The sequence below is a fragment of the Doryrhamphus excisus genome, linkage group LG2, assembly GCF_037039965.1.
Source record: "Doryrhamphus excisus strain RoL-2023G ecotype Guam linkage group LG2, RoL_Dexc_Guam_v1.1, whole genome shotgun sequence".
In the NCBI taxonomy this organism is placed as follows: Eukaryota; Metazoa; Chordata; class Actinopteri; order Syngnathiformes; family Syngnathidae; genus Doryrhamphus; species Doryrhamphus excisus.
The window spans coordinates 21,359,682-21,386,211 of NC_136358.1; the positions used below are offsets into that span (position 1 = coordinate 21,359,682).

Below are 26,530 nucleotides of genomic sequence, written 5' to 3' on the forward strand. Positions count from 1 at the left end.
GGGTCTCGTCGCGCAAATGAGGTCTGGATCAGCGTCCTCCCGTAGACGCCACCTGAGACTAACGACTCCAACGTGATGTCCAGGGTTTTAGAACCTGCCTCAGGTCTGGGTTCCAGAATTGGGTAGCACAGGAACAAAACATGCAGTGCCCCCCCCATCTCCTTTCTATATGATATATATATAGATATATATATATATAATATATATATATATATATATCTTCATATTTCCATAGTATTTATGAGACAAATATCCATTTTGTACTTGAATGAAGTCAACCCAAATATGTATTCTGCTTTTCGGGTCTATGATGATCCAGATGTCGTCCAGATGCAGGTCATCCATGGAGTACCGTATCGTGTTGGAGGTGACTTACAACGCATCGTAAAAGCTGGGGGGGTGGGGGGGGGGGGTGAAGAACACCTTGTAGAAGTGAGTCCAATAAGATGGACTTCCTCTTTGCTGGCGTTCTAATGTTGTGGCAGCTCGTTGTGGAGGGACTTGACACATTAGCCTGGACGAGGGGGGGGGGGTCACCCCAGGTCTGTTTTGGATCAGTGGGACCCCAAAGTGGCGACTTAGGGGTCCTTGACACTTTTTGAGTAATGCCAAGAAGGAGTGGAACCTCCAAACTTCTTGTTGGCTTCCTCAACGCTCTCCAGCTCCGTGGCGGGATAATGTGCACCATGGGGGGGGGGGGGGGTAGCCACCTGGGACATCCAGCAAATGGCACCATGGCGTACTGTACTTGTCATTTCATTGGTATGAATATTATTATTATTATTTTATTCATTATTATTATATATTACGATTAATAAACATGCCTCTTTATGCTGCATTTGGAAAAACATCCAACAGTTGGGATGTGAAAAAGGAGTAAAAGAAGAATTAAGGCTGTAATAATAATAATAATAATAATAATAGAGAGCATATTTAAAAAGTGATAAAAAGGTTTTCCATGCTATGAAGATATTTAATTTATTAACAATGAATTCATTTCACACAGAAGCAATTAAACGCTACAAACGAGGGATGAGGGATGCCATCCATCCATCCATCCATCATTCATCCATCATCCATCCATCATCCAGCCATCATCCATCCATCTAATTTATGCAAATATGTAAATATGTCAATTTGCAAATGTAAATACAAAACCATATCAAATCATATCCTCTCTACACTGTATCCAATGGTTGTGGTTTTATACCCTACATACATACATATATACAGTATATATATATATATATAGTATATATAGTATATATAGTATATATAGTATATATATACACTTCCATACATGTATTATATACTAGGATGCCCCCAAAGTGGCCTTTTTTAAACAGCAGCCATAAAAGTCCATGAACCATAACAATATGTGGACCATATGCTCTAGCAGTGTGTGTGTGTGTGTGTGTGTGTGTGCGTGTGTGTGTGTGTGCGTGTGTGCATGTGTGCGTGTGTGTGTGTGCGTGTGTGTGTGTGTGAACACTATCCAGACCAATGGAGGGAGTGTGTGTGCTTACGAGTGACTAAGTAAGATTTACGGCAGTGAAGCAACAAAAGTGCAACAGTGTTTCTTGGGAGGGTCAAGGTGAGCTCAGTTGGTCCAAACATCTTCTGGACTGCCGACCATCCACATGATCAACAATCCAGCTAGTGAACACAGTTGCTAGTCCAACACCCGGCAACAACGTGGGATCTTGGTGACTTTTTTTTCTTGTGGAATTTGTGGATGGGATTGATATTGGGATTATATTATCATTCATTTACACCGTGCAGCTTTTTTAATTTTTGCCTAACACATAGTCCAGACCTGGACTATGAAGTCTACATAATCTGTAGGATTATGTGCCCGAGTAGAATAGCAACATTGTGTTGGATAGCAGTGAAGACAAGCATGTGAAGTGAAAGCCCTCATCCACTAGGTGGTGCTGTTATATCCACTAGGTGGTGCTGTTTCATCCACTAGGTCAGGGGTGGGCAAATACTTTCACTCGTGGGCCGCATTGAGGAAACAAAATTGTCCGGGGGGGCCAGAACATATATATATATATATATATATATATATATTTAACACACACACTATTTTATACTTATAATTTTCCTTGAATTTTTTTTTGTCTAATTTTATCTGTAAGTGTTATATACTATCAGCTGTATGTTTTCATGTCCCTTTTTTTCAGGAGCACTTTAAACATCACACCACATCTAACTACGTCATTTAATTTGACAGTTTTGTTGTTTTTTTTTATTAAATAAGACTTGCAAGTCATGTTGCCAGTTTGTATGTTAAAAGTTGAAATACTTAGAAAGCAACTGGCGGGCCGGATTCAAACGCTTGGTGGGCCGCATGTGGCCCCCGGGCCGTAGTTTGCCCACCCCTGCACTAGGTGGTGCTGTTTCATCCACCAGGAGGTGCTGTTTCATCCACCAGGAGGTGCTGTTTCATCCACCAGGAGGTGCTGTTTCATCCACTAGGAGGTGCTGTTTATGGATCCCATCCTGCGAGATTCAGTAGAAAAAGTCCTCCTTCACCAAAACAATAATGATCACTTTTGTTTGTCCTCCAGCTGCCAATCGCAACGCCTTTTGTTAACCTGGCCGAGGCCCCGCCCCCTCTGGCCTTTGATGAACTTCAAGCGATGCTGCCCAAGTTAATTTAGCCTTCATGGGCTGTCAGCCTCCGCTTTATTCCAGCCAGCATGATGGACGCCTGCGGGGGCGAAGGTCGACCGTGCGTGCCAATGACCTTGACCCGGGTCTTGGCCTCGGTAAGGGGTCTTCCTGCATGAAAGGCGGTTGAAGCGTGCGCCCAAATGAGCTGTATGATTGCTGGGGAGAAAAGAGGAAAAACACTTTGACCCGTTTAAGGATCCGGGGAATGGCTTCCTGGAGTAAAACCCCAGTGACAGGAGATCGGGTTCCACCAAAACTCAAGGTTATTTAGCAAGGTGCTAAACGGGCATCTTGATTTTAGCCCCCCTGAACATGTGGCCCCATCCTCCTGGAGGAGAAAAAGGATCTGGACTACAAATTACAGAAGGAGGAAGAATGATGGCGAGCAGATGGAAGTGAGACCCCCACCCCTCAATGGGTGCGCCCACCATCATTTGCATTTCATGAGCCTTAATTGCCTCCGTTGACCAACATGGTGCATCCAGGCTGTGATAGACGAAGGCGGATCTGCTGTTGGCCTCCCTCATCGAATGGAACGTGAATATTTCCTGGCAGCATCAACACATGTTCATAAGCTTTTATTTTGACAGGTTGCATGTTCCAGACCAGACTAATCGATCACACGTCTGAGTTCCTTCAAGGATTCATGTGACCCCGGGGTGAGGGTCATGGTAATGCTTGCATTTGCCACATGAGGGCAGCGTTTGCCCATCAACGTTGGAAGCATGTGATTGGTTGCTGTTGCCAGCTCCACCCACTAGATGGCAGTGTTGTGTAACCACTGGATGTTTGGACGTGAAGACTGTGTGACAGTAGATTCATAAAAAGCCCTAAAACGCATATTTTTAATACTATAAACCTTTATCACCAATAACCAGGGAAGGGACCATAGTGGACCATACAATTTCATGTACCTATGAGGGGTGGCAATATGGAAGTTTACTTGTGGTCAATGTTGATATTTAACTGTTATCACCAAATACAATAAATTTTTTTAATCGTTTTCTGACGATATTTTAAAACTCAGATAGCAAAATTTAAATATTTGACCTCTTTGGGGGGGGCCTTGTGAGTCAGGAATTGAACTTTTCACCCTTTACGGCGCCCCTGCCTACAACACAAAGTTGTGTCTTTAATTACATATAAAACGTCATTATGTAATAATTGTACTGACAAAATGTGAAGTTGCGCAACATCACGTCTTGTCAAGCATCAGGGGTTGTAATGTTGATACACAAACACACGGGGGCACTGCTCCCTCACCTGCTGCTGCACTGCGACAAATACTTTAATTATTGACTTTTAAAACAAATTGTCCCTGTTTAAGTTATGATATTTGTTGTAGTACGGTTGTGCTTTCCAATGTCGGTGGGTCAATCACAGCTTTTGACTTGGCTCAATGTTAAAGCAATGTGACCCAAGGCACCATTTTTGGTATAAAGTCTTCTCTGTGGTATAACATTAAAGTCCAGTTCACGCTTTATCAGAGTCATTAATTTATCCCGAATTTGATTTTACAAATTTCAGAATTTTTTAACATTGCATACCTGTGTTACCTGTGAAAGGTAGTCCCGTGAGACCTTTTTTGGACAGCAAGAACATACATTTGGCATCTTCACTTCCTGTTGTCGTTTGGCACATCCAATGTGGCGGCGACGTCGAAGTATGATGTGTCATACATCACGTGACAAAATTACACATTTACAACACGCCACCCACCCACTTCAGGTTGAGTACCCGGGTTCTCCGAGTCTGAATGGCGTTAGGGTAACTGTTGCACAATTAATGCAATGTTAGCCGCTGTCCTTTAGCATTTAGCTAGTGGTAGCAGGGCAAGTGAAGGAGTTAACAGAGACGAGAACCGGCTCTCATTAAAAAAAACTCTCGATCTTTGAACGACTCGGTCAATAAGTGCCCTTTTCTAATGACCACCGAGCACACGCTGGTGGTTCACAAGACGTCTAGTCTTTATAAAGATGAACAAGTCAACATGTCTGTATGATTTGGATGGACAGACACCAAAAAGAGGGCATTGTTGGTGGTCAGAGACGTCCTCTTTAATGGTTGCAAGCGAACACAGCAGTTTGCTAACAAGGAGAGCGTTTCAGCTTGTAAACGTTACAGACCCACGAACACGGCACACAAACACGGGCAGTCGTCATCAGAGTGCGACTCTTCTAACTGGACCCGCAAGTGAGATTCTATCATTTTTTGTCATTGAATGACTTCTATTTAAGCAAGGAGGCTGCTGATGTGTACTTTACTGGCACCATGCACTTTGTTGTTTATGCTTACTCGCTTCCAGATGACTCTTTTATTACTACATGGAGGGAAAGCTCGCTAAAGTGTTTAGTGAGAGCACTGTACTTTCGTTTTCCGGGTGGATGCTTGCCTAGAAACTTCAAATTAAGAGTTTCTGATATGTCTGTTTATTCATAGCAGTGCGCGCAAGTGGGAAAAAAATCCAATGTATGGATAATCGATGTATTTCCTTTCTAGTACTAGTACTAAAAGTACTAAGAGTGATGTTTCCAGCAACCCTAGCTAGGACCGGATGTTAGCATTTTGTTTTGAAAAGACGAGCCGAATAACCATTACGGAATTGGAAAGTTGTTCCAGTAGTGACAGTATCACTTTATACCTCTACAATTACGCAGCAAGGGATGAGTAAATACTTGAGGTGGAAATTTAATTATGTATTTCTACTCGATTTTCGTTGAGGGGGGGCAAGCTATGACCGGAAGTGTTTCCTGTAGCTTCATATAGTTTTGCCAGTTGTTTTTTTAAACCCATCTTTTTTCTTCTTTCCTATCTTTTAATTGTCACTGTGTAGCCCTGCTTGTGTGTGTGGGGGGGGGGGTGGGGGGGGTAGTGGGGCGGGTACCCCGGGGTGGTGTGCTTTCAATATTTAGCCCTGACCTGCCAACATGTATGAATTTGCCTACCCAGCATGCAATGTGACTCTTGCGTAGGCTTGTATGTTTCACTGCTCCATGCGGGTGCATTTGGCTGGTTTCAGTTTCAGTTCAGTACAAATTGGGGGGGGCAAAGCATTCCTGTCCCCCAGTGGGGGCATGCCAGCAAATAACGGAGACCCACTGGTGTGGTGTTACATGGCTGCATCTTTTAATCCCACATGCATCAAGTCATTAGTGCCACTTCTGTCCCTTTTTATCTTTTCATTTATTTTTCCCTCACTTGCTTCTCAGCGGAATACGTCAGCTAGCTAATAGTTTAATGCCGTTAAGGAAGTGTGTTGTTGCACAGCGGGGTGGGGCTGGGAGGCGGGGCTGGGGCGGGGCTAGGGTGGCCGCAGCATGTCAAGGTTCAAGTAGACTAGACATGGTCTGTGGGAGCCATATCTACACGCTCGCTTGTCCTCCTATGGCTTGGTTGGCGTGGGATGCGGAGCCTAGCTTGGCGCATATGTCGCATACGTTTGGCTTCTTTAACAGTCACAAATACAAAGCGGTGGTGACAAAACAGCACGACCGAAGCTGCCCAGCTAAAGGCAAAGGTTATAGTATGTCATCTTTGACGTCTATGCTAAGCCAAGTAATACTGATAGCCGCCCGGGATCGACTCCAACGTTGCGGTATAGCTTGAAGGGGAGGAGCTCCCTCTGCTTCCTTAGTAATCATGAAGAGGAATGATACATATTTAGAATATCATAGCACCATCTTTTTTGTTGAAAAGAAGAAATAGAAAAAAAGACAGAGAATAAAAAGAAATGGAACAAACAGAAAAATGAGCGAATGATGCGATGCTGCATCCTGGCTACACGCGGATGTTACCACTCTTTTTTTTTTTTTATAACGCAAACACACTTTTTTTGTTTTTTTTTCTTGAACATGCACCTTTTGGTTAATGAACTTTGAGATACTCGTGTTAATCCTTTGGCAAAACAACACAACGAGGTGTGATGATGTTACAAACAAACGCTGAGGCACTTAAGCTAACCAAGCCGACGTGACGGAGCAACACAAAAACTATGTACACGTATGTAAAAGTGTTACATTATAAATAGGTTTAAACCATAGATACTATATACATCTTCAAACCGAGACAGTAATGGTTGCTTTGGGCGTTGACAAGTGGCGGCGAGGGCGAGGGAGGCGCGGCTCATTCTCGCTTCCTCAGGATGACGTAGATGAGCCCGCTGATGAGCGCCAGCGGGAAGGCCACCCACGCCAGGATGTAGGAGTAGCCGAACACATCCGTCTCGGGCACCCAGTCCGGACTCATCACCGTGTAGATGATGGCGCCGCTCATCACGAACAAGCCTGGAGAACACAGAGCACTTGTGGTAAGCCCGCCTCCACGTGTCACATGGTCCCGCCCTTTAAAATTTTACACATGTGACTTTCATTTTATTTTAAAATGTGACATGAATAGAGAAAATAACTGGCCTTTCATTAGCACAAGGTCAGTAAATTAGATTAGCACTAGCGGTTGCTGTGGCTGTAGGCAACCTCTTTAACTAACATGTGCAAGATGTCAGTATATTTGAAGTATCCGGACTACATACAGTACAGTATCTGCATTAGCCGATGAGCAGCTTTATCTACCTCTGCATGCGCCTTTCCACTTTCTCATGCACTCCTAATTATGATTCATTTTCTAAACATCATCTTCTTCCATGGAAAGAGTTTTTAAAAGAAGAACCAGCCGGGTTCTTGTAATTATTCCATAAGTGGATCTATCGGCGTACTCACTGGCGAGTATCTGGAAGGTTCCAGTGACAAAGAAGCGTCCGCCCTTCTGCAAAGTGAAGAGCTGGCAGAAGAAGAGGAAGAGCGACAGGCAGCTGAAGATGATGGACAGGATCATGAGGGCCTGGACCGCCTGGATCCACTCTGGATGGACGGAAGAGGAGACGGAATCAATAAGCAAGTCGTCATCGGAGACGGAGTGTGAGGACGGCAAACAAACAAACGGCAGTAAGAGATCCAGAAGGCACCACGAGCGAGGGGATTATTATTCCTTAAAAGCTGCCCCCCCCCCCCCCCCCCCCCCGTCTTGCATCAGGACCGCCGGGCAGCTAAATGTATTCCATCGACCCAGACCGCCAGACCTCCAAGGCACTGGAGTACATTAACCCATTAAGTACCTGCGTCGGTGCTGCTGGGAATGTCGGGACTGCACTTCCTCATTGGCCACAACATTAGGAACAGCAAAAAGCCCGTCTTTAGCGAGGATTGTGTCAGTTTATTTATTTAGTTGAAAATATCCAAATATTACAAATATCCAAATTACAAGTTGGAATTTTAAGAGTTTAAAGTTTAAGAAGTTTAAGAAAAATGTCACCCACGTTTAGAAGCACAAAAACATCTGTGAGGGTTTTTTTGTCACCAAGCTGTTTTCATTGAGTTACAGTTCTACGCCAATGCAAAATACTATATAAATACTATACTATATACTATGAAATATTGAATACTTTAATGATGCCCGTGTCTGTGCTATGGGCTTGGGGGCGTGCCGTGTTTATGGGCAACTTTGTCAAGCTTAAGCAGGAAGAGAGAAATCGAGTGGTTCCGTCCGACACACAGCCGCAGATATCTGCTGGAGAAGGAATTGCCATGTAGAGCTAACGCTGTGTTGCTAATAGTTCCTTGAAGTCGCTGATATTTGAGAATAGCTTACAATTTGGCAGTTACGGTGGTGAGAATTCCTGCTAGCGATGAAGTTGCCGTGCTACATGCTACACACGAGCGACGGAGAAACACGCTGAACCGAGCGCCGCTGTTGGCACGTTAAGTTGTGTAATGTTGTGTAGCGCTCCATAGTGATGTCGTGTTTTCTCTCTCTTTGCAAAAGCAAGCCACCGCCAACATGATGCAGTGCTTCCTGTCCAGCGCCGCCTCCCAGATGGACACGATAAGGTAGGAAACCTGACACTCTCAGCCTATTAGCTCGCTCGTCTCCATCAAAACGGCAAAATGTGGCCGCCACATGACCGTTGTGAAATGTTACATAATCCCACGTGACAATAAGATGATAGCCCGGCCGGAATGTTCCATCCGTCTCCGCTACACCACTCCACCAGCATGGCCTTCTTCCTTCCTTTGCTGTCAACATGGGACATTTCCTGGCAGGAAGCGAGGCCACGCCCCCTCTCACAAAACCACACAAACACGCCAATCAATCATGCGGCAACGCCAAACAGGAAGATAGCGGCTGAGGTTTGTCCTGATGCCAAAGTCAATATTCAGTCACGCTTTTTAGCCTCGGGTCCCAAAATGGGTGGTCTCGTTTAGATGACCGTGTTGTCATAGCAACTCGGAACATCAAATGTGCCGTATTTACCCAACATTAGATTTATTTAGGTTATTGCAGCTTTGAATTGAGTTCATTATAAAAAAGCCCCATATATATATATATATTATAATATATGGATATTCTTTTTCACCTTTAAATGAGTCAAAGGGTTTTTGTGTCAGGGGGGCCAAGTTGGCTCATATGGACACCTCCTTTTCTTTGCATATTGCAAAAGATAGCATTGTTGCATTTAATAATAATAATAATAATAATATATTATATTATTAATATATTATTAATATATTCTAATAATATATTATTCTGCCAACATCCTGCCAACATTGAATAGAATTAGCATTAAAAAGGAAGTGTATGATGAGCAGAACGTCAAATGTTTGGTCCCCAAAGGCGTATGGGGGGTTAAAAAAGACACCAAAACTAAACCTGATTGCTCAGCAAAGCTTCATGCTTTGGTGACACCCACCCCTGCCAGCACCCTGTGAAGGATCCCCCCCTCCCCGGCACGTGAGAGCGGGGGCCGGGGGCGGGCGTCCCCCTCCCGTGCACACACACGCCTGTTTGAATAAACAGCGACCGTCACCGGGCGCCCGAGTGAACATTCTGGACGGCTGACATCACCCGGCGGCAGAAAGAAAAAGCGACAACAACAACAAAAAAAACCAAAAGACGTGCGGCACGTCCCCGAAGTTATGCGCTCGCTCTTCTCACGCGCTAAATAAATCTCGTAAAGAGAAGCAGCTGCTGCCCCTAAATTGTCCTGGTGGACGCTGCAAACTTAGACGGGGACACGGGGCGTGACCCGTCATCATGCATACATGGAGAACTTTAAATACTCCCACGCGGCCCCACCCACACACACACACACATGTACACACACGACTAAAAGCCGGGTCACTATGCCGCAAGCACACGGGACCTCAATATGGACATCACACCAGCGACTATTTATACAGCAGCAATGGCCGCCGCCGCATTCTCTCCCCTAGATGGCGCCAGGTGGGCTGCGACACGCCCTGGCAACCAGCAGTTCATCCCGCAAAGACCCCCAGCGTTCATCTAAGCGGCGGCATATCCTATCATTGTGTGCATTTTCTCATAACAATCATCACTTGGGTGTCTCACCTCCAGTGGAGGCGGGGTCACAGCCTCCATTGATGGTGGAGCAGTTTGACCACAGGTCCGACGTCCCGGTGTCACTAGAGGTCCACACCTGCAAGGGGACGGGGGATGAAAATCACTTTTCAGCTTGCAGACACCTTCAAAGTTACTTCATGCACTCACGCTGACGATGGTGGAGACGAAGAGGAGAACCAGAGCGATGATGTGCAGGAGGACGATGCCCAGCAGGAGCAGCAGCATCTTTGCAGACGAGTCTGGAGCACAGCAAGAGAAGCAAAAGAAGACACTCAGCCAGCCTGTGGGACATGGGCGTGTCACTGCAGCAGCAGCAGCAGCAGCAGCAGCTTGCTGGACGGAGACCACCCCACCCCAACACAGACCCCCACCCAAAAAAGCCACCTCACCAGCTAGTCACCCTTACTGAGTTGGTGCCGCCTGCAATCACGGTCAGAATGAACTTTGGAATCAAATAGTCTCCGCTCTCGGTTCTCCTTTTGACGGCCCAGAAGAAGTTGTGAAGGCATGAAGGTGTACTTACTCGGAGCAGAGGGCTCGTATTCCCACTCAAAAGGCAAAGAGGCGTGAAGTCGCGGTCCTAAGGAAGCGCGGGAGTGCCGGTGTCCTCGACTCCGGTGTCAGCACATTGGAGCCCAGCGGCTGGCGGCCTGTTATAAAGTGTCTCATTATGGGAGAACAACGCCCAGCCTGCGTGGCTGCGTCACGCACGCTCGGCCCGGCCCCGCATATAGAAGCACTGTGCGCCGTTTCCATGGGTTACCGGCCCTGTGTGTGCGTGTGTGTGTGTGTGTGTGCGTGTGTGTGTGTGTACTGTTTTGCTTTAGCAGTTGAGGACACATGCTTTCGAGGAGGACATGTTCTCCTTTCTTGCCTTGACAATTGATCCATTTGGACTTGGGTTTATTCTAACCTTTATTGTTGTTGCATAGCATAACTTCATCTTTGACAGGACAATATGAAATATATGAAATATAACATAACACAATATTAACTAAGGAAAAGTGTACTTTTGTTGGCATTTAGCCCTGAGACATGAACACACAGGTGTTGCTCTTTCTATGCGTTGTCCAGATATAAAACCAAAAAAGAAAAAAAGGAAGCGACTAAGAATGCACGTAATGGGACGCACCTATTCCGCTTTTAAAGCCTAGCATCTCCATGATGTGACCTGCATGCTAATAATGCCTGTTATGCTCATTTTTCCGCCCATTTTCAGTGACTCCGCTATGAAAGCTTTCTAGATCTTGCAGAATCTGCACCTATTCCAGATGTATTACCTCCACAACGGTCTATCTGAATTTATTCCTCTCATAGCCTGCCTCCGGGCATGCCCAACCCGCTGTGATTGGTCACACTCCCAAGCATTCCGGATTACTTCCGGACTACTACCAAGCCCTACTTTCTAATTTTGTTCATATAGAAATGGATAATAAATGAATGAACCCTTTGAGGAGCTAACGAGGAGCTACTAGTAGCTCATGAGCGACTGGTTGTCATATCATAGCACATCATAGCAATATAATAATAATAATAGTCTGGGTTGTGGTTTTCTGGTTGCCTCGACAACAAGAAACAAACTCTGGCGTAAAGTTGTGTCATGAAGCTCATGAGTGCACGGTTACGTGTGGGGGGGGGGGGGGTTGTCCTCTGTTTGATATGACTCATATACCCCCCCAGCCCCAGTGTGTGTGTGTGTGTGTAAAAATATCCTGGTGTTGTTGCTCCTAGAAATACAATGAGTGAAATTCCAGGAAATGAGCAAGGCGCGGTCAAAGCTGTAAATATTTCCAAATATTTGTGACAGCGTGTCGAGGATCCTTGGCGGCGGTCCACATCCAGACAGGAAGTGGCACGTGCGTCACCACGCGTGTTTCCCTTGGCTGAGAAACTGAGAACACCAAAGACCATCTTGAGCTCCTCCAGGATCTCAGATAAGACGTGTGTGGGTTTGGACCCCCACTCGGGTCCTGATGGACGCCTCAACGCTTAGAGTGGCTGGCGACGGCCCGAGCGCCACCTCTTAGTCCGGCACTGACGGTGGAAGAACCCGATGAGCGAGTGCTGCCGCTAAATGTTTTCCATGCCTTATATGTCAATGTTTGTCCTGGACGGAGCGGCCCCCATACGGGGGCTTGCTGGTAGACGTTATGCCTTGATGCCAGCTTTTGGGGATCATTTTGGGGGGTCACTGCAAATGTACTCCTTAGCTACTTCTATTCAGGTCTGCAAAAGTGCAAACAAAGATCAGAGGGTGGCGGCAGGGGCAGGGACTGGGGGCGGGTTGCACGAATTGCAGTAACTTCACCAAGGCACCAGGGAACAAAAAAATGTTCCATCTGCTCACTGTTTTTTGGGTTTTTTTTACCGATGCACCAAGTGGAGAGTAAAGGAGGACCCCCTTGCGACTCCGCCCATGGGGTTGGGCCTCTCTTGGACTATGGTCCAGTACTAGACGGTCCAAAGACTGCAGGATCAATAGTATGGATTGTTGGAGAATTCCGACGCCACTGAGACCACAGGCGTCGGTCTCAGGTTCTCAGGTTCTTGGCTTCTGAACTTTGCTACATGGTTGAGCTAACATCCAGAAACTAGAAGCCTGGCGACAAAGCAATTTTTTCTCATATAAAAAATATGTAAATCAGGGCATCCACTCAAAAATATCATTCATTCATTTTCTACCGTTTATCCTCACGAGGGTCGGGGGTGCTGGAGCCTATCCCAGCGTCCACCCTGTGTGTTATTCCAGTGTTTCTCCCCTTGGCCCCGTGGCTGGTTATTTAGCAGACAAGTGACTCAGCACTTTTTTAGGGCACTTGATTCCGCCGATCGATACAGACAAGCTTTATGTGTGCAATATTTTACATAAGCTCAGGTAACATTTTGTCAGGTAAAAAAACATTTATTATTATAAACTATTAGTATTTTATTTAGTTTTAAATTGTTATTATTTTCATGTTTAATTTTTTATGTTATATTTTCATTTTTTATTACAATTGACACCTTTCTTAGTAAAAACAACTTTTTTAATCCATAAAAGTTCCCAATCTTTATTTATTAATTATATCTTTTATCCTGGCAAATGTTTTTGTCAAGAACCGAATCAGACAAAAAACATTTTATTTTCATAATATTGAATAATAATAATTTTGAATAATGATAAAATTATCATTGAATTTTCCTTTTTTTGAATTGCATATATTTCATTTTTCAATTATTCTTTTTTCAAATGTCAGTTGATTTTGACATTTTTTGACTTTTTGGACTTCATTGGGGTGCCCCAGCAAGGCGGTGGGGGCTGGAACCCCCACGCTGCTCATCTTCTAGTTTTCCACTTCCTACTTGTCGGCTTTTCGGCCAAGCGGCTCGTCGTAGCGGCCGTCTCCGGAGGCTTCCACCATGGCGGCGCTCCAACGGCCACAGGAAGTGCACACACATTCCCAGGAACGTTCAGGCCAGACTCTCATGTGAACCGCGACTTGCTGTGCTCCCATCGCATGCTAACGGCTAACGCACTTGGAATGTCACTCAAAATCAAGAGAAATCAACAGGAAATCAGAACCCGCCTGTGAAAGTAAGAACAGTAAGAACAGAAAATAAAATAACACCCTGCAAGCGGTGGGGGCGCTAAAAATAACCCGCCAATATGCTCGGAGTGCCAGGGAGGATTCCAGCGTACATTCCGCATGTATGTGGGGGCTGTGGCGGGGGGGTGTGGCCCCGGGGGGGGAGCCAAAGAGGAGCAACTATTTGTGTCAAGGCTAAAACGGGGGCACCGCCGCCTCCGAGATCCCCGCCGTACTGGAAGACTTGCGAAACCGTTTGTGGTTGTTCCACACCGAACTCTGGGATCCACTCAGCTCTGGAATGTTCCTGGGTGTTGGTGTGCATGCACCTTTACCAAACACACACTTTGGAAACCCGGGCAGCTTGGTGGTCAAACACCAGATGTTTGCACAGCGCAGGAACAGTAACAGTGGGGCTGTAAAAGATTACAACCAAAGCAAAGTGCAAGTCTCAGACACACATACACATAGACACACACACACATACGCACACACGCACACACACACACACAGTGAGTGTTATCAGTGCCGTCCCTCCCTCAGGTGTTGCAAATGTGCACACTGCAGTCACGCCCACACTTGCGGCTTCCATCCATCCATCCAGGCCGCCTCCTCGGCTATTGATTTGAGAAGCATCAGTATGCTAGCGGCGTCCGCGGGGCCTGGCGCCATCACTCCACGCTTCCTTCCTCTGCTCCACGAGCGAGGTGAGGCGTGTCTTGAGGACGGGACTGCATGTAGGAAGGGCAGACGGGCGTGGAGAGGAAGGATGGGGGTCAAACGTACGCAGGGTTTACCTTCCTGCAGGGGGGGGGCGTGCCTGTGCTTTCAAGGCAAAGTGCTGAGTCATTGTCAAGGTGCTGATAAAAACGTCTGTGTGTGTGTGGGACCATGAAGTGACACACGGGTCAGATTAAGTCATCACAGAGATGTTGTCATGTGATTTTTATATCCGTCAGAAAAAAGCATGTTTGGCCGTAGTAAATAAATAAATCCCATAACGACTCCCTAAATGACTGGATGATGTTGCCATGTGTATGCCTGGCTGTTTGGCCCCAAAAGGGCAGGAAGGGAGTTCACAGCACCGAGACCACGTGACCATGTCGTCTTTTTCATTTTCTTATTTTCTTGTCTTAAAGGGGAAGTTCACCTTTTGGGGGAATTTTGCCGGTCATTCCCAATCCTTATGTGCAACATGGACACTTATTTCTTTCCCTTTTCTGTGTATTACAACACCAGAAAACAAGTTGATATGAGCTAGCTAACAATGCACATCATCATATTTCCACGATCAAACCCTCTAAAACTTGCATGGTTTCATATCCTTGCTGTGATCATGCATCAACACGTACACTGATAATAACGTGTAATACTTACAGTACTTCCTTGCCTTATTTTCATCATTTAAAACACTTCCCAAACTTCTTTTTTTTGGTGCATTGATATGACATTATATATACAGTATAAAACATTAGCATTCCAAAATATCGAAGTGGCCCTTCAATCCCTGGAAAAAACTTTACAGTAGACAGATTCTTGTTGTTATTATTTTTTATTTCATCCACTCTTGTCTCACACTTATTGATCAGTGCCAGGATATATGTATACAGTATATATACGTATACAGTATATATACATATACAGTATATATACGTATACAGTATGAGCATTTAAAATAATAAATGAAGCTGCAGGGTTTTATTACCATCAATTGTTAGCGGAAGGCTTCAGGCTGTGGTGAGCGTGGGCCACCAGCGCTGGGTGGGGGTCGTCGGTAGAGTCGTTGGTAGGGTCGTCAGTAGGGTTGTCTGTAGTATCGGCGGTAGTGTCGTCGGTAGGGTCATCTTTAGAGTCGGCGGTAGGGTCTTCGGTAGTATCGTAGTATAGTGTCGCGGAGTGACGACAGGGGCTTCAAATAAGAACGATGAAAGAGTAAAACACATGCCAAGTACACACAAACACTCCCAACCACGGTATGTTATCATTAGTGTCGTGTACATCCTAAAGTCCCTCCGGTCGGTCAAAGCGATGGTTTGAAGTCGTGAGTCGACGCCGGCCGGCGTACTTTAAGTGTATCCGACGAGGCGCGGAATGCTGGGGAAAGTCTTGCGCATGCTCATGCACTTTTCCTGGTCCAGGAAGAGCGAGTTGGCCTTGACGGAGAGGTCGTGCTCCAAGGTGACTTTGGTCTTGACCAGACACTGGAGGCTGCTCTCGGCCTCGAGCAGTCTCTCCTGCAGCTTGTGGACCGTGTCCTCGATCTCCCGCACTTCGCTCACCAGCCTGGGACGGTGCACACGTTAAGATGATTCCTAGGAACGGGCGGCGGTGACGCCACTGTACCTGTGGTGGGGGTTGTCCCTGCACAGCTCCACGTTGGGCCGGCGGGTCCGCTCCTCCAGCCTGGTCTGGGCCACCTTCAGGGGGCTCTCTTTGTCCCGCAGGGCCTTCTTCAGAGACTCGATGAGCAGCTCCGTCTGGAAGATCTCCTGCAGGGTCTGCACCAAGATCAATAGGAGTCATGAGTACTTGCCAGCGTACTTGCCTTTTTATTGTTTTGCTTACGTAAATATAGCAGTAGTGTAATATAGGATCATACCCCCCCCCATGCTAATTATAGTCTAGTGCGACTTTTTCTTCTTTGTTGTTTTAAATGGGGTGATTTATGCTCCGAAAATATGGTAATATGAACTACTACTACTAATATATTATTTATTACTAATACAGGAGTACCATGTATTATATTTAAATCTAAAATACTTCAACAATTTCAACATAAATATTTTATATTTAACTTTTACGTGTTTTGTGGTGAATACTGGAAATGATAAATCTCATAATGCACAGCGTAGCATGTCAAGTAATATGAACTAGTACTACTACTATTAATAGCAGCGATATAGCAGCAATATCGTCAGCTAAATATTTGATGGTATTATTAATATATATATGGATGTATATATATATATATGTATAGTCCCACAGTCAGCGGCGAGAGGAGCGGTGTAGTCACGTGACCTTGGCCAGGTGCGTCTGCAGGCTGTTGCGGGCGTCGGCCGTCTCGGCCACGCGGCCAGTGAAGGCCACGTTGACGTTGTTGAACTGGTTCCACATCTCAGCGGAGGTGGCGTTGAGGAGGATCTCGATCTCGTCCCTCAGCTTGTGCGAGGCGGCCCGCTGGCTCTGCGAGAACAGCAGGTTGTCGTCGCTGAACTTGGACCACGACTCCGGCAGAGAGAGCCTGACGAAGAACCCACGCGTGGTTACCGACGTAGGTCGCACGGGGGGGGGTTGATAGGAATGGAATATTTTCCACTCCAAGTATGGCAACTTGGTTATCTGCAGGCATAACTCACTCTGAAGAACTTTCACCTGGAAAAGATGCACTAAACCTTCCCTGGCAGCTAATCCGTCTCTCCGGTGCTGGCATTGGAATTGCATGGATTTCATATCTGCTCCAATAAACAAACCCTGGGACACCCTTGCTCCCAACAGTTGACTCACGAAGGATCCAGTCTTTCGATGCCTCGGTAGAAAGTGATGCCATCTGACGTGTTCCTTAAATGGTGGCAGCGGTCGTCGATCCTCTGGGCCGCCATTTTGTCGCTCAGGTCTCTTTCCAACTCGTGTTGGGCCGCCCGATTTGACCTGAGTGCCACAAAAACCCACAAAACATTGCCCACAAATCAAAGCTTTGCTTGCGTCGCTGGCGCTCAGACTCACGCCAGCTGGGCGGCGGCTCTCTCCAAATGTCGCCTCATCCTGTCTTGACAGGACTTGATCACGTCCACTTCCTGTGTGAGGCAGACGTCAGCGACATGGTGGCATTTATTGACAGCGCATCCGTTACCTTGATCAGGTCCTTCTCCACGTCGTCGTGGACCAGGTCGATGGACATGCGCTTCTCCCGGTGGTACAAGCACTCCTGAGACACCTGGAGACCAGACGCCAAAGCATGCTAACTTCCTGTGCAGCGCTAATACACCGTGTCGCATAGTATATCAATATATGCATTCAATGAATGCGGCAGATGCAACTTTAGCGTGAGACCTCAGAGTTACTGAACTCGGTTTGCCATCAAGGGGGGTGTCCAAAGGCCGGCGTCCGTTTAAATAAACGCCGTTATTCCGATCACTGGTGTGGAATATGTAACGGGTCATCTAACTAATTACTCTTACTGTCAGCATAACGCCGTTACCATTTTTGACACCCATTACTTTTACTGGTAACGAGCTACTTTTGTAGTGGAGTAACTCAGCTTCTTCCTCAGGAGGCAACAGTGAGGAACCGTGACATCATGGACCTCAACCGTCCTTCTTGAAGCTCATTGGCTAAGACAGGAACTGACTGCTTTTGACTGGATAGGAATGTAGCAATGCTAGCTAGCATCCATGCTTTTCACTTTTAGGACAGAACTTGGATGAGTGACATCAACGCCATCCAAGCCGTGCTGCCTGGTCACGTGATACTATGGTCCTCCTCCAGAGGCTGGCCCCTATCGGTTGGACTATTGTGGTGTAGATATAGCGGGGTAAGCTCTGCGGGGAGACGTTTCACCTCCATTCTCCAGTTTCAGTTACCTGCTAAGTCGGTAAACAAAACCTCGGTCACACGATCTCATCCTGAGAGGAACGTCCGAGGCGTCATCGGATCTCCGGCCAGATCCGATCCATGCGATCCACCCACCTGAAGGGGCCTCTCGGTCTCCGTCAAGGCTCTCTCCAGCCTCCGCTTGACCTCGGCGAGCGCGGCGATCTCGGTCACCATGTTGTCGATTTCGTGGCTGAGCTCAGACTTCCAGAAGGCGATGTCGTTGAGGCGCTCCCCAATGTTCTTGCTGCTTTTCTCCTGCGTCCGCCGGGTCAGCTGCTCCTTGTCCTGGATCAGCCTCAACGTGTCTCGCCGCAGTCTCTCGGCGCTGTTGCGGGACGCCTCTGACTCACGGTAGTTGCTCTGGTTGGACCGGAACCAGTCCTCGGGCGTGTAGCGGGTGGTCAGGGTGTTCCTGTTGGACGGGTAGAACATGGTGTTGGCCCTCAGGAGGTCCAGACTGCCTCGCGGCACAGAGGACAGGCTGGGGATGGCGTCGCTGGTCTTGTAGTAGCTGCTGGTCCTCCACTGGTTGGCGCTGTGGTTCAGGGCGGAGGCGGGCTTTGCGTTGCGGTAGCTGGACGCCATGGTGGAGATGGCAGGAAGGAAGTTGCCGGTCTTTGGTCGAGCATACGTGGCTGTCAGCTCCATGTCTCCGAGCCCCTTCAGGGACGCCAGCTACCAGTTAGCATCTTTGGTTACTCTTACAGTTCAAAGTTCTTGATCTTACCGTGGAGATCTTTCCTCCAGCTGCCTCTCCGTGTTGCTCACCTGCGACTGAGCCCAAGACCTCCAAAGGTGATGGTCCATGCATAATACATGGACAAGTTTGCCAGTCATTCATTCGCCGCCAGCCAATGGCAGCGCTCGAGCCGCCGGAGCTGGCCTGTCCAAGATTTCTGTTGACACAATGCTGGTTGCCGTGGGTTACCGCTTGCTGCTCTGTGGGCCGCATTAATGCTGAGCAGGTGCTTTTACTGTACTGCCAATACAAGAGCTGTCATAATACGCTGGAACCGTAAAGATTTGCAGTTCTTGAAGGATTTTAGCACAAATTACCATCTGTCTCGTAATTTGTCCATACCACGGTATGAGGTAGTCCATACCACAGTATGAGGTAGTCCATACCACGGTATGAGGTAGTCCTCCAGGAGAACAATAGGTGTTAGCTTGCATCATTAAGTGTCACTCCATTATGCACACTTTCTTACCTGCAGTACCAGTCAAACGTTTAGGCACCCCCATGTCGCCAAACTTTTGGCATAAAGTCATCAAAGTTCAGACTCATGTCATCATGTAGTTGCATGAGAAAGTGTCTCCAAACGTCTGACTGACACAACCATTTTAAGGTTCAGACACACTTGATGATTGCTTAACTTCAGCGTCATGGATTCTTCCCAAAGATGCTCTATAGCAACACGATGCATCCACTCGTTCTTCCCTCGTGGTGGAAAAGTACCATGGAAAAAATAGCCGTCCATTTTTTGTGGCGTTTCTTATTGTGGACGCAAGGAATCTGAGCTTGTAAGCAAAGCGGCGAGCTGTCCGTTTGGATTACGTGGCTGTTGAATGATTGATGCAGCAGGAAGAGCCGCACAATAATAATCTGTGTTGAATTACCTGAGCACTCTTCACGCTAGCGTGCTCTGATGGTTCGCTTTCCACCGACGGGCTCTCAAAATGGCATCTCACACCGGACAGCAAGGGGGGGGGGTTGCATCAGGGGCAAGTGGGGCAGTGCCCCAGCAGCTCCATGTGTGTGCTTTCATTCCAATACATGCTTTGTTTTTATAACAGAGCTAAATGAACTCATTGACTGCCAAACACGTCTTCAGATGTCTTCAAAAAGTAACCTTGACTGCCAAAGTCCTTAGCTTCCTTTTTGCGGAGGTACGGGTCAAAGTCGTATGCATCCTGTGTGTGAATTTCAGGATTTCAACGAGCGAAATGGCAACGAATCAATGAGAGAAGAAAAAAGCAGGCCGCTTAGAATATTTGACATTTGGCACAGCGTTTGTCTGGCTGTGGATCTGGTGGGATGGCGGCATCGGACAACGAGCTCATGTCTCATCATTCTTTGGGGGAATTAGCTCTTGGTCTTCCTGTTTCTGCCCATTCACACGGTCTGTTTTATGCTGATGGGGGGCAGTAGCTGGCCGTCTGCAACAAGGAGAAAAATATACAACATTTTATGAGCATAGATTATTATTATTATTTTTATTATGAGGAAAAATATTTTTTTTCTTGAAATATCTATAACTTCTTAACATAGCTTTACAAAATATCAAAGGGCTAATTTTCCACTATGCGGCTGTCACGGGGGGGGGGGGGGCGTTTGGACACCCCCGTGGTAGATGTTTGTTGTTTGTGTGGTTTTAGTACTTTCATTTGGAGGAGAAGTACTATGTACCCCCCCGACTGTACGGTATATTGGTCTGCAAGAGGCGGAGTTTAGGGAGGAGCCCCAAAGAGGCCGACGCCCACGCCTCAGCCCCTATTGTCATAAACATGAAGACTAGCATTTAGAATGGAATCATGGAATTAGCTTAACTTGGCGAGGGGAAAGATGTGCCCCCCCCCCCCAGCCTTCCAACGATAAAGGCGCTAAAGAGATCCAGTGAAGGAATACAGTACAGTGTGTAGTTCGGGTTAAACTGGTCCATACGTGACGGCACAGACAACAAGTGTTGTCAACGTGTGTGTTGGTGTGTGGTTGCCTAGCAACAACTCCATTGTGTTGCATCCAGTAGACAGGAAGTCGGCTCTTTCGTCGTTAACCTTTCATTTCATGTATTTAATGCTACACAGTGACTTACACAGAGGGTTGGACAGAGCACCCCCCCCCCACCCAGACCAATGACCCCCCCCCCCCCCCCCCCCCCCCCGGCTCTGAAATCAAGGCGGCCAGAGTGGGCTGAGGGAGCATGAATGCGAGGCTTTGTCCACACCGTGGTCATCACATTCCACTGGAGGCACTATGTGGAGCGCAGCGGAGCGGAGGCCGCAACCATGGGGGGGGGCACACTGTCCTGACTGTGCCACTTATTATTTATTTGCGATGGCATGGGGCAGCGCCCCCACTGGTTGGTCGGTGTGGTCAGTCATGTTGCTAGTGAAGCGCTACATCAGGGATGTCCACCATGTTTTCCTCCGGGGAAAAATGGAAGGTATATAAGGCAGATGAAGCAACACGTGGAGATATGCTGGTATGGAAAGCTTTGGGCACCCCTGGTAATGGTCCATATGTTCCTTTGTAAATCCCTGGTGGTCGGGATCAGCCATTCCAGGTAAAGATATCATCTAGCAGACCAACAACCTGATGGATGACAAGTGGAATAGAATTGATAGGATTTACAGAAAGTGGCCAATTATTATTTCAACAAAAGTAGGTGCCTAAATTTTGGCACCCTTGTTGTTTTATTGGTTTGAATACCTTTAATACTAATTATTGGAACATAGAATTCTTTTGGTAATCTGAGGGGTTGTCCATGCTGGGAACCATCAAAGCATTTTTTTCTGATGAAGGAGGATCTACTAAATATTGATTTAGATTTTTTTCTGTTGGGGTGCCCAAATTCATGCACCAGCATACCCGCGACTCTGGACGATAAGCGGCATAGAAAATGTCAAAATGTTTTTCTAGTAAAATGATATATTTGGAAAGTGCCACTGGATTGTTGTACTTTAGCTTGGGCTGAGAGCGGCATCGAGGGGTGTGAGAAGTTTCAAGTCAATCCGACTTCTGAAGCGCCACCATTTGGCGTATTTGTTACTTCATGTTCTCACATTGTTGGTGTCTTCCTAGAGATGTTCCTAGCTGAGCCAGTGCTAGCTGAGCGGTTGCATGGCGACTCATCAAAGTCGGACGAGAATCCCCTCCTCACTTTTTTTCAACGCTGTAGCGAGGACCCCCCTAAATCTTTCACTTCCCTTTTGTTCCTCCCTAGCAGCTTCTCCTCCATGGCCGCCTTTAATCACCTGCCGGGACGTTCCATTGGCCGCCTTTTATGGCCGCCCGAGGCCTGCGTGTCCTCCTCCGCACAAAGACCTTTCTGTCCGTGTCCATGGCGACGCTGCACAGCTGGACCGTGTGCAGCATGGGAACAGGACTCGGGTCCAGATGGGTCCTGGACTGAACACCACTGCGGTTTCTCTGTTCTTGTATGACATGCTAGCGTTAGCGTTGAGGATTTTGCTGGCTGTGTTGATCTATCAGTCGCAATAACAAGACTATGTTGTGTCTTTAGCACCTAGCGGAGGACTTTGGTTTCTGGCTAAAGGAAACATGTTCCTCGGGGAAGTTGATCCCAGAGGTTTTGTTAGCACCCATGTGTTTTGTTAGCATGGTAATCTTTGCATCTATTTTCTGCCACTACCAGCTAGCTTGGCATTCATAGCAAGCAAGCTATGTCTCGGGGAACATGGAATCAAACCAGATCTTTCGCAACGGCGATTAAGTCAATAAAGTCGAGTTTTATAGCATAGTTGGATCAACGGTCACTGGGACCTTTTCCTGCTAGCTAGCACCAGCTAGCAAGGCTACCAACCATCGCTACTATTTCTGTTGTCTGTCAGACTGTTGTAGTTTAAGAACCATAAATGTAAATCAACTGAAAGTTGCTAGCAAAGCTAACCAGCCAGCTAGCCAATCAACCATGGCGACCGTGCTATACCTCAACTTTCTTAGCTAGGTAGCTAACCGCTCGTACTCATCAAACTATTCCTGGAAGACAGCGGCATCATAACAAAAGTTTGAGACCTGAGGTTTGCTATGAAAATCTTTGTCGCCTTTTGCGCTGCAACTGGCTAGCTAACATAGCATAACATAGCAACCAAGCTATTTCTCCAGGGCATCAAAACCAAACTATCTGAGTCGGGTCGCGTGAAAAGTCCATGAAAGTCAAAGACTAAGATTTGGTAGCGCAGTTCAGACGTTGTTCCCCGTAGCCTTTTTTCAAGTTATTATTAGCGTCCAAAGTATTTAGCATGTCAATCAAGGAATTGTAATCAAACGCCTACCCTCAGCTCGCCATCAATCAGATCGGGTTGTGTCTAAAAGAGTCAAACCCAACCCTGCATGTCCGTCTAACCGCGCGGGAGCCGTCAAGCCGACGCAAGCAGCTGCTCCCGCGGCATTCCCTGCTTTGGTTGCGCAATATTTCAGCATGCCACCAAAGGTCAAAGTTCACATAGGAAGGTGTCCGATGCACGGGAAGGCACGCCAGGGACACGCCCTGATGCCATTTAGCAGATTCTGATGGGACACGGCACCCAAATGGACTCATTTGAATGTCAACCACACCCAGTTGGACCCCTCGGACCCCGTGGACCCCTTGGACCCCTTGGACCCGATGCCGCGTCGTCTTTGGTTCCCGGCAGAATTCTTGCGTCCAAACAAAGAAAAGGCGGAGGGCGACCGAGGCATTTAAAACCAAGGCTTTTTTGTTCGCAGGCATTTTCCAACCTCTGCATCCACCCTCCCCCAGCGAGATGCCGGCCACCCCTCACAAGGTCCCAAATTGTCCGCCCGCTTCCCAAATTGGGACACTGAGCAGAAGGAGGCCATTGTTAGCAAAGCGTGTTCTGTTTGCCGCCTGAACTTGTGGCATGCGGCCGCCGCTGTTGCCATGACGCTCATAAGTACAGTAGACCCCCCCTCCCCAACCCGCCAACACACCGCCCACCTCCAGTTCCCCCCGAGCTTATTTTGTCTGCTTGGGATGATGTTGGTTTGGACGTGTGCCGCTGGGTCAGGTGCATGTTCCACGTGAGGGGCACGCTTATGTTAGCATACGTGTGTGTTAGCGTGTGTGTGTGTGTGTGGGCGTGTGGGACGGCCCCCAGCAGCTGGGAATGCACGTTGACCTCAAAGAGACTGTGCCAAGGTCGGCAAAGCAAGTTGGAAAGAAATGGAAAAGGAATTGCACCGCGTCCACAACATGGCGGCCGGTACGTTGGCACGGTCCGTGTACAGAACCACCGTGCCGCCACACAAATGATGTCATAACACACCAATAGCCCCCCCCCCTCCCCCCTCCTAGCCCCCGCCACCAAACCTGGGGAAATGTGGCAAATGTTAGCGTTTAGCTAAGTTTTGGAGGGGCAGCCATCCCGGACTTGTGGCCACACGAACGTTTTGGTGGTTTGACTCCAGCCGCCCAACCACGGGGGCCGTCCCCGGTGGCCGACCGCTCACACAAAGTCAAAACATTAGGTACACTTGAACAATATTACACAATTCCATGCGTTGAATGTCGCAAAATGTCTGACATTTTATGCAAATGTTACAAGGAGAGTTTGGGCCATCCTGTAAGCTACCAATTTATTGATCATCAAAATTCATATCATTGACTAAAAATGGAAATGTAATCATATAAAAAATAAATACTGATAGTAGTCATTTTTTTCATTGACACTGCCAAGGACGTGATGAATAAATAATGTATTATTATATAATATTAAATATTAAAATATATATAATATATTTTTATTGAGGTACATCCATTCAGCTGTAGTGTTAATAACACTAGTAATAATAAAATATATATATATATAATGTAAATAATAAAAACAACATTACTTTTAGTTTTTTATTGGTTTTAGTACAACAATAAATCTCGAGATTTTTTCTTTTTAATTTTTTTTACATTTTTTAATGCTTATTTTAGCTTAATAAGAACAAATGAACCCTTAAATAAATAATAATAAATCATATATGATAATAAAATAATGACAAATCTCGATTATATGTAATAAAAATATTATAAATGCAGTTTGTAATATAAAAAGAACGAAACTGTAGTAATAATATTATTGCCAATGAGGCATTCATTTAGCTATAATAATAATAAATAAAACAATACAAAATATATCTAATAAATGTGCAGAAAATGACAAAACAATTGAATGATTTTTTTTCTTGCTTTTTATTTGTAGGAAAATGTATTTCTTTGTATGCGTGTTATTGTAAGTATTGTAAGTAAGTATAAAAAGTGTCATTGATGATTTGGAAGACATTCCGCTTGCGTTGAGGAGATGCTGCAGCCAGACGTTTTTTTCCGAGGCGGTTGATCCAAGCGTCGCTAAGCCGGCTGGCGGATGTGGCGGTCAGCCACAGATGTTTGCACGTATTGTCCCGCCGCCATTATGACCGTGACAGCACAAGCGGGCCTCTGTCTGCCGAAGGCCGGCATTCTCCCGCCGCCCCCGACTGGGAGAGCGGGGAGGGAGAACGGTCCAGGCTGCTCTGTGACGTCATCTCTGCAGGGGACGCCGGGGGGAGGGGCTTCGGGGGGGCATCCAGGGTGTGGTGGAGGATGAAGAGGAGATGAAAACCTAATTGACTTATCATCCGAGCTCACTGCCGCCCCCTGCAGATTGCCATTGGAAGCGACCTTGATGGCGGATGGCGTCACGAGCGGCCATTAATGTTTACGACGATGACAGTGAGTGCTCGGCTTTAATGAACCGACTCGTGGCCGCTTGTGTCCTCTGAGGTTGCCTGTGACAGTCGAATATTAAAGTCATAATCAATTATTTTTTACAGCTGTAATATAAAAATAAAGTCCAAATAATATTATGAGAAAAAAATTAAAATGTATTTTTTTACAAGAATAAATTGGTAATATTATGAGGAAAAATCACATTATTTTAGTAGCATAAAGTTGTAATATGATTTTAAAAATAAATAACGTAGTAATTAAGTTTGGGAAAATATGATATTATGTCAATAAATTCATAATATTTCTAGAGGTATGGTAAAAACCTGAAGATTAAAAAAAAAATACAGCAAAATAAAAAAAAACTGCAGTAATCTAATGAGAATAAAGGGAGAACATTTAATCCTGTGAGGGTCAAATATTTAAGCAAAAATATTGGATTCTTTTTTTTTTAAATAGAAAATGCAGCATTCATTTTGCAAGAATAAAGCCATAATATTAAGAGAAAAAGCTGTATCCTAATAGGAAAATGTGTATTTTTTATACCTATAATATCATTTTAGTAGCATAAATTTGAATTTTTAAAAAAGAGCAGGAAAAATGAAACAATAAATAAAATGGTAATATTGGAAAACCAGGTTGCCAAGTTTGCAAGGAAAAAATTGAAGTTGAAGGAAAATTAAAAATTATGGGAGAATTATTTAATTTTCATAATTCTATGAGAATAATGTCTAAATAAAAAAGACACAATTTTACTTGGGAAAAACTCATAGTATGAGAAGAAAGGCTTTGGGCACCCCTGGTAGAAAGGCTTTGGGCACCCCTGGTAGAAAGGCTTTGGGC

At 46.2% G+C, this 26,530-nt stretch overlaps 2 protein-coding genes and 1 long non-coding RNA gene across 3 annotated transcripts in view; 1 reads left to right on the forward strand and 2 right to left on the reverse strand.

Moving 5' to 3' along the window:
- Positions 1–5,781: 5,781 nt before the first annotated feature.
- Positions 5,782–10,770, reverse strand: pmp22b (peripheral myelin protein 22b). The gene is made up of 5 exons (XM_058078270.2): positions 10,616–10,770; positions 10,240–10,331; positions 10,081–10,168; positions 7,395–7,535; positions 5,782–6,962 (listed from the first exon to the last, which is right to left on the reverse strand). Exons 2-5 carry the CDS (start codon positions 10,315–10,317, stop codon positions 6,802–6,804), a joined length of 468 nt encoding a protein of 155 aa, XP_057934253.2. The 5' UTR covers positions 10,318–10,331; positions 10,616–10,770; the 3' UTR covers positions 5,782–6,801.
- The window catches only part of LOC131132544 (uncharacterized), a 31,489-nt gene continuing 10,938 nt past the window's right edge, over positions 5,980–26,530 (forward strand). The window contains exons 1-2 of the long non-coding RNA XR_013625407.1: positions 5,980–6,985; positions 8,497–8,561. This is a non-coding gene — a long non-coding RNA (uncharacterized LOC131132544). The remainder of the gene's footprint in view (positions 6,986–8,496; positions 8,562–26,530) is intronic.
- tekt3 (tektin 3) lies at positions 15,224–19,012 on the reverse strand. Its single transcript, XM_078789135.1, has 9 exons — positions 18,979–19,012; positions 18,345–18,911; positions 17,509–17,592; positions 17,382–17,452; positions 17,163–17,306; positions 16,677–16,899; positions 16,002–16,156; positions 15,724–15,941; positions 15,224–15,567 (listed from the first exon to the last, which is right to left on the reverse strand). Exons 2-8 carry the CDS (start codon positions 18,897–18,899, stop codon positions 15,725–15,727), a joined length of 1,449 nt encoding a protein of 482 aa, XP_078645261.1. The 5' UTR covers positions 18,900–18,911; positions 18,979–19,012; the 3' UTR covers positions 15,224–15,567; position 15,724.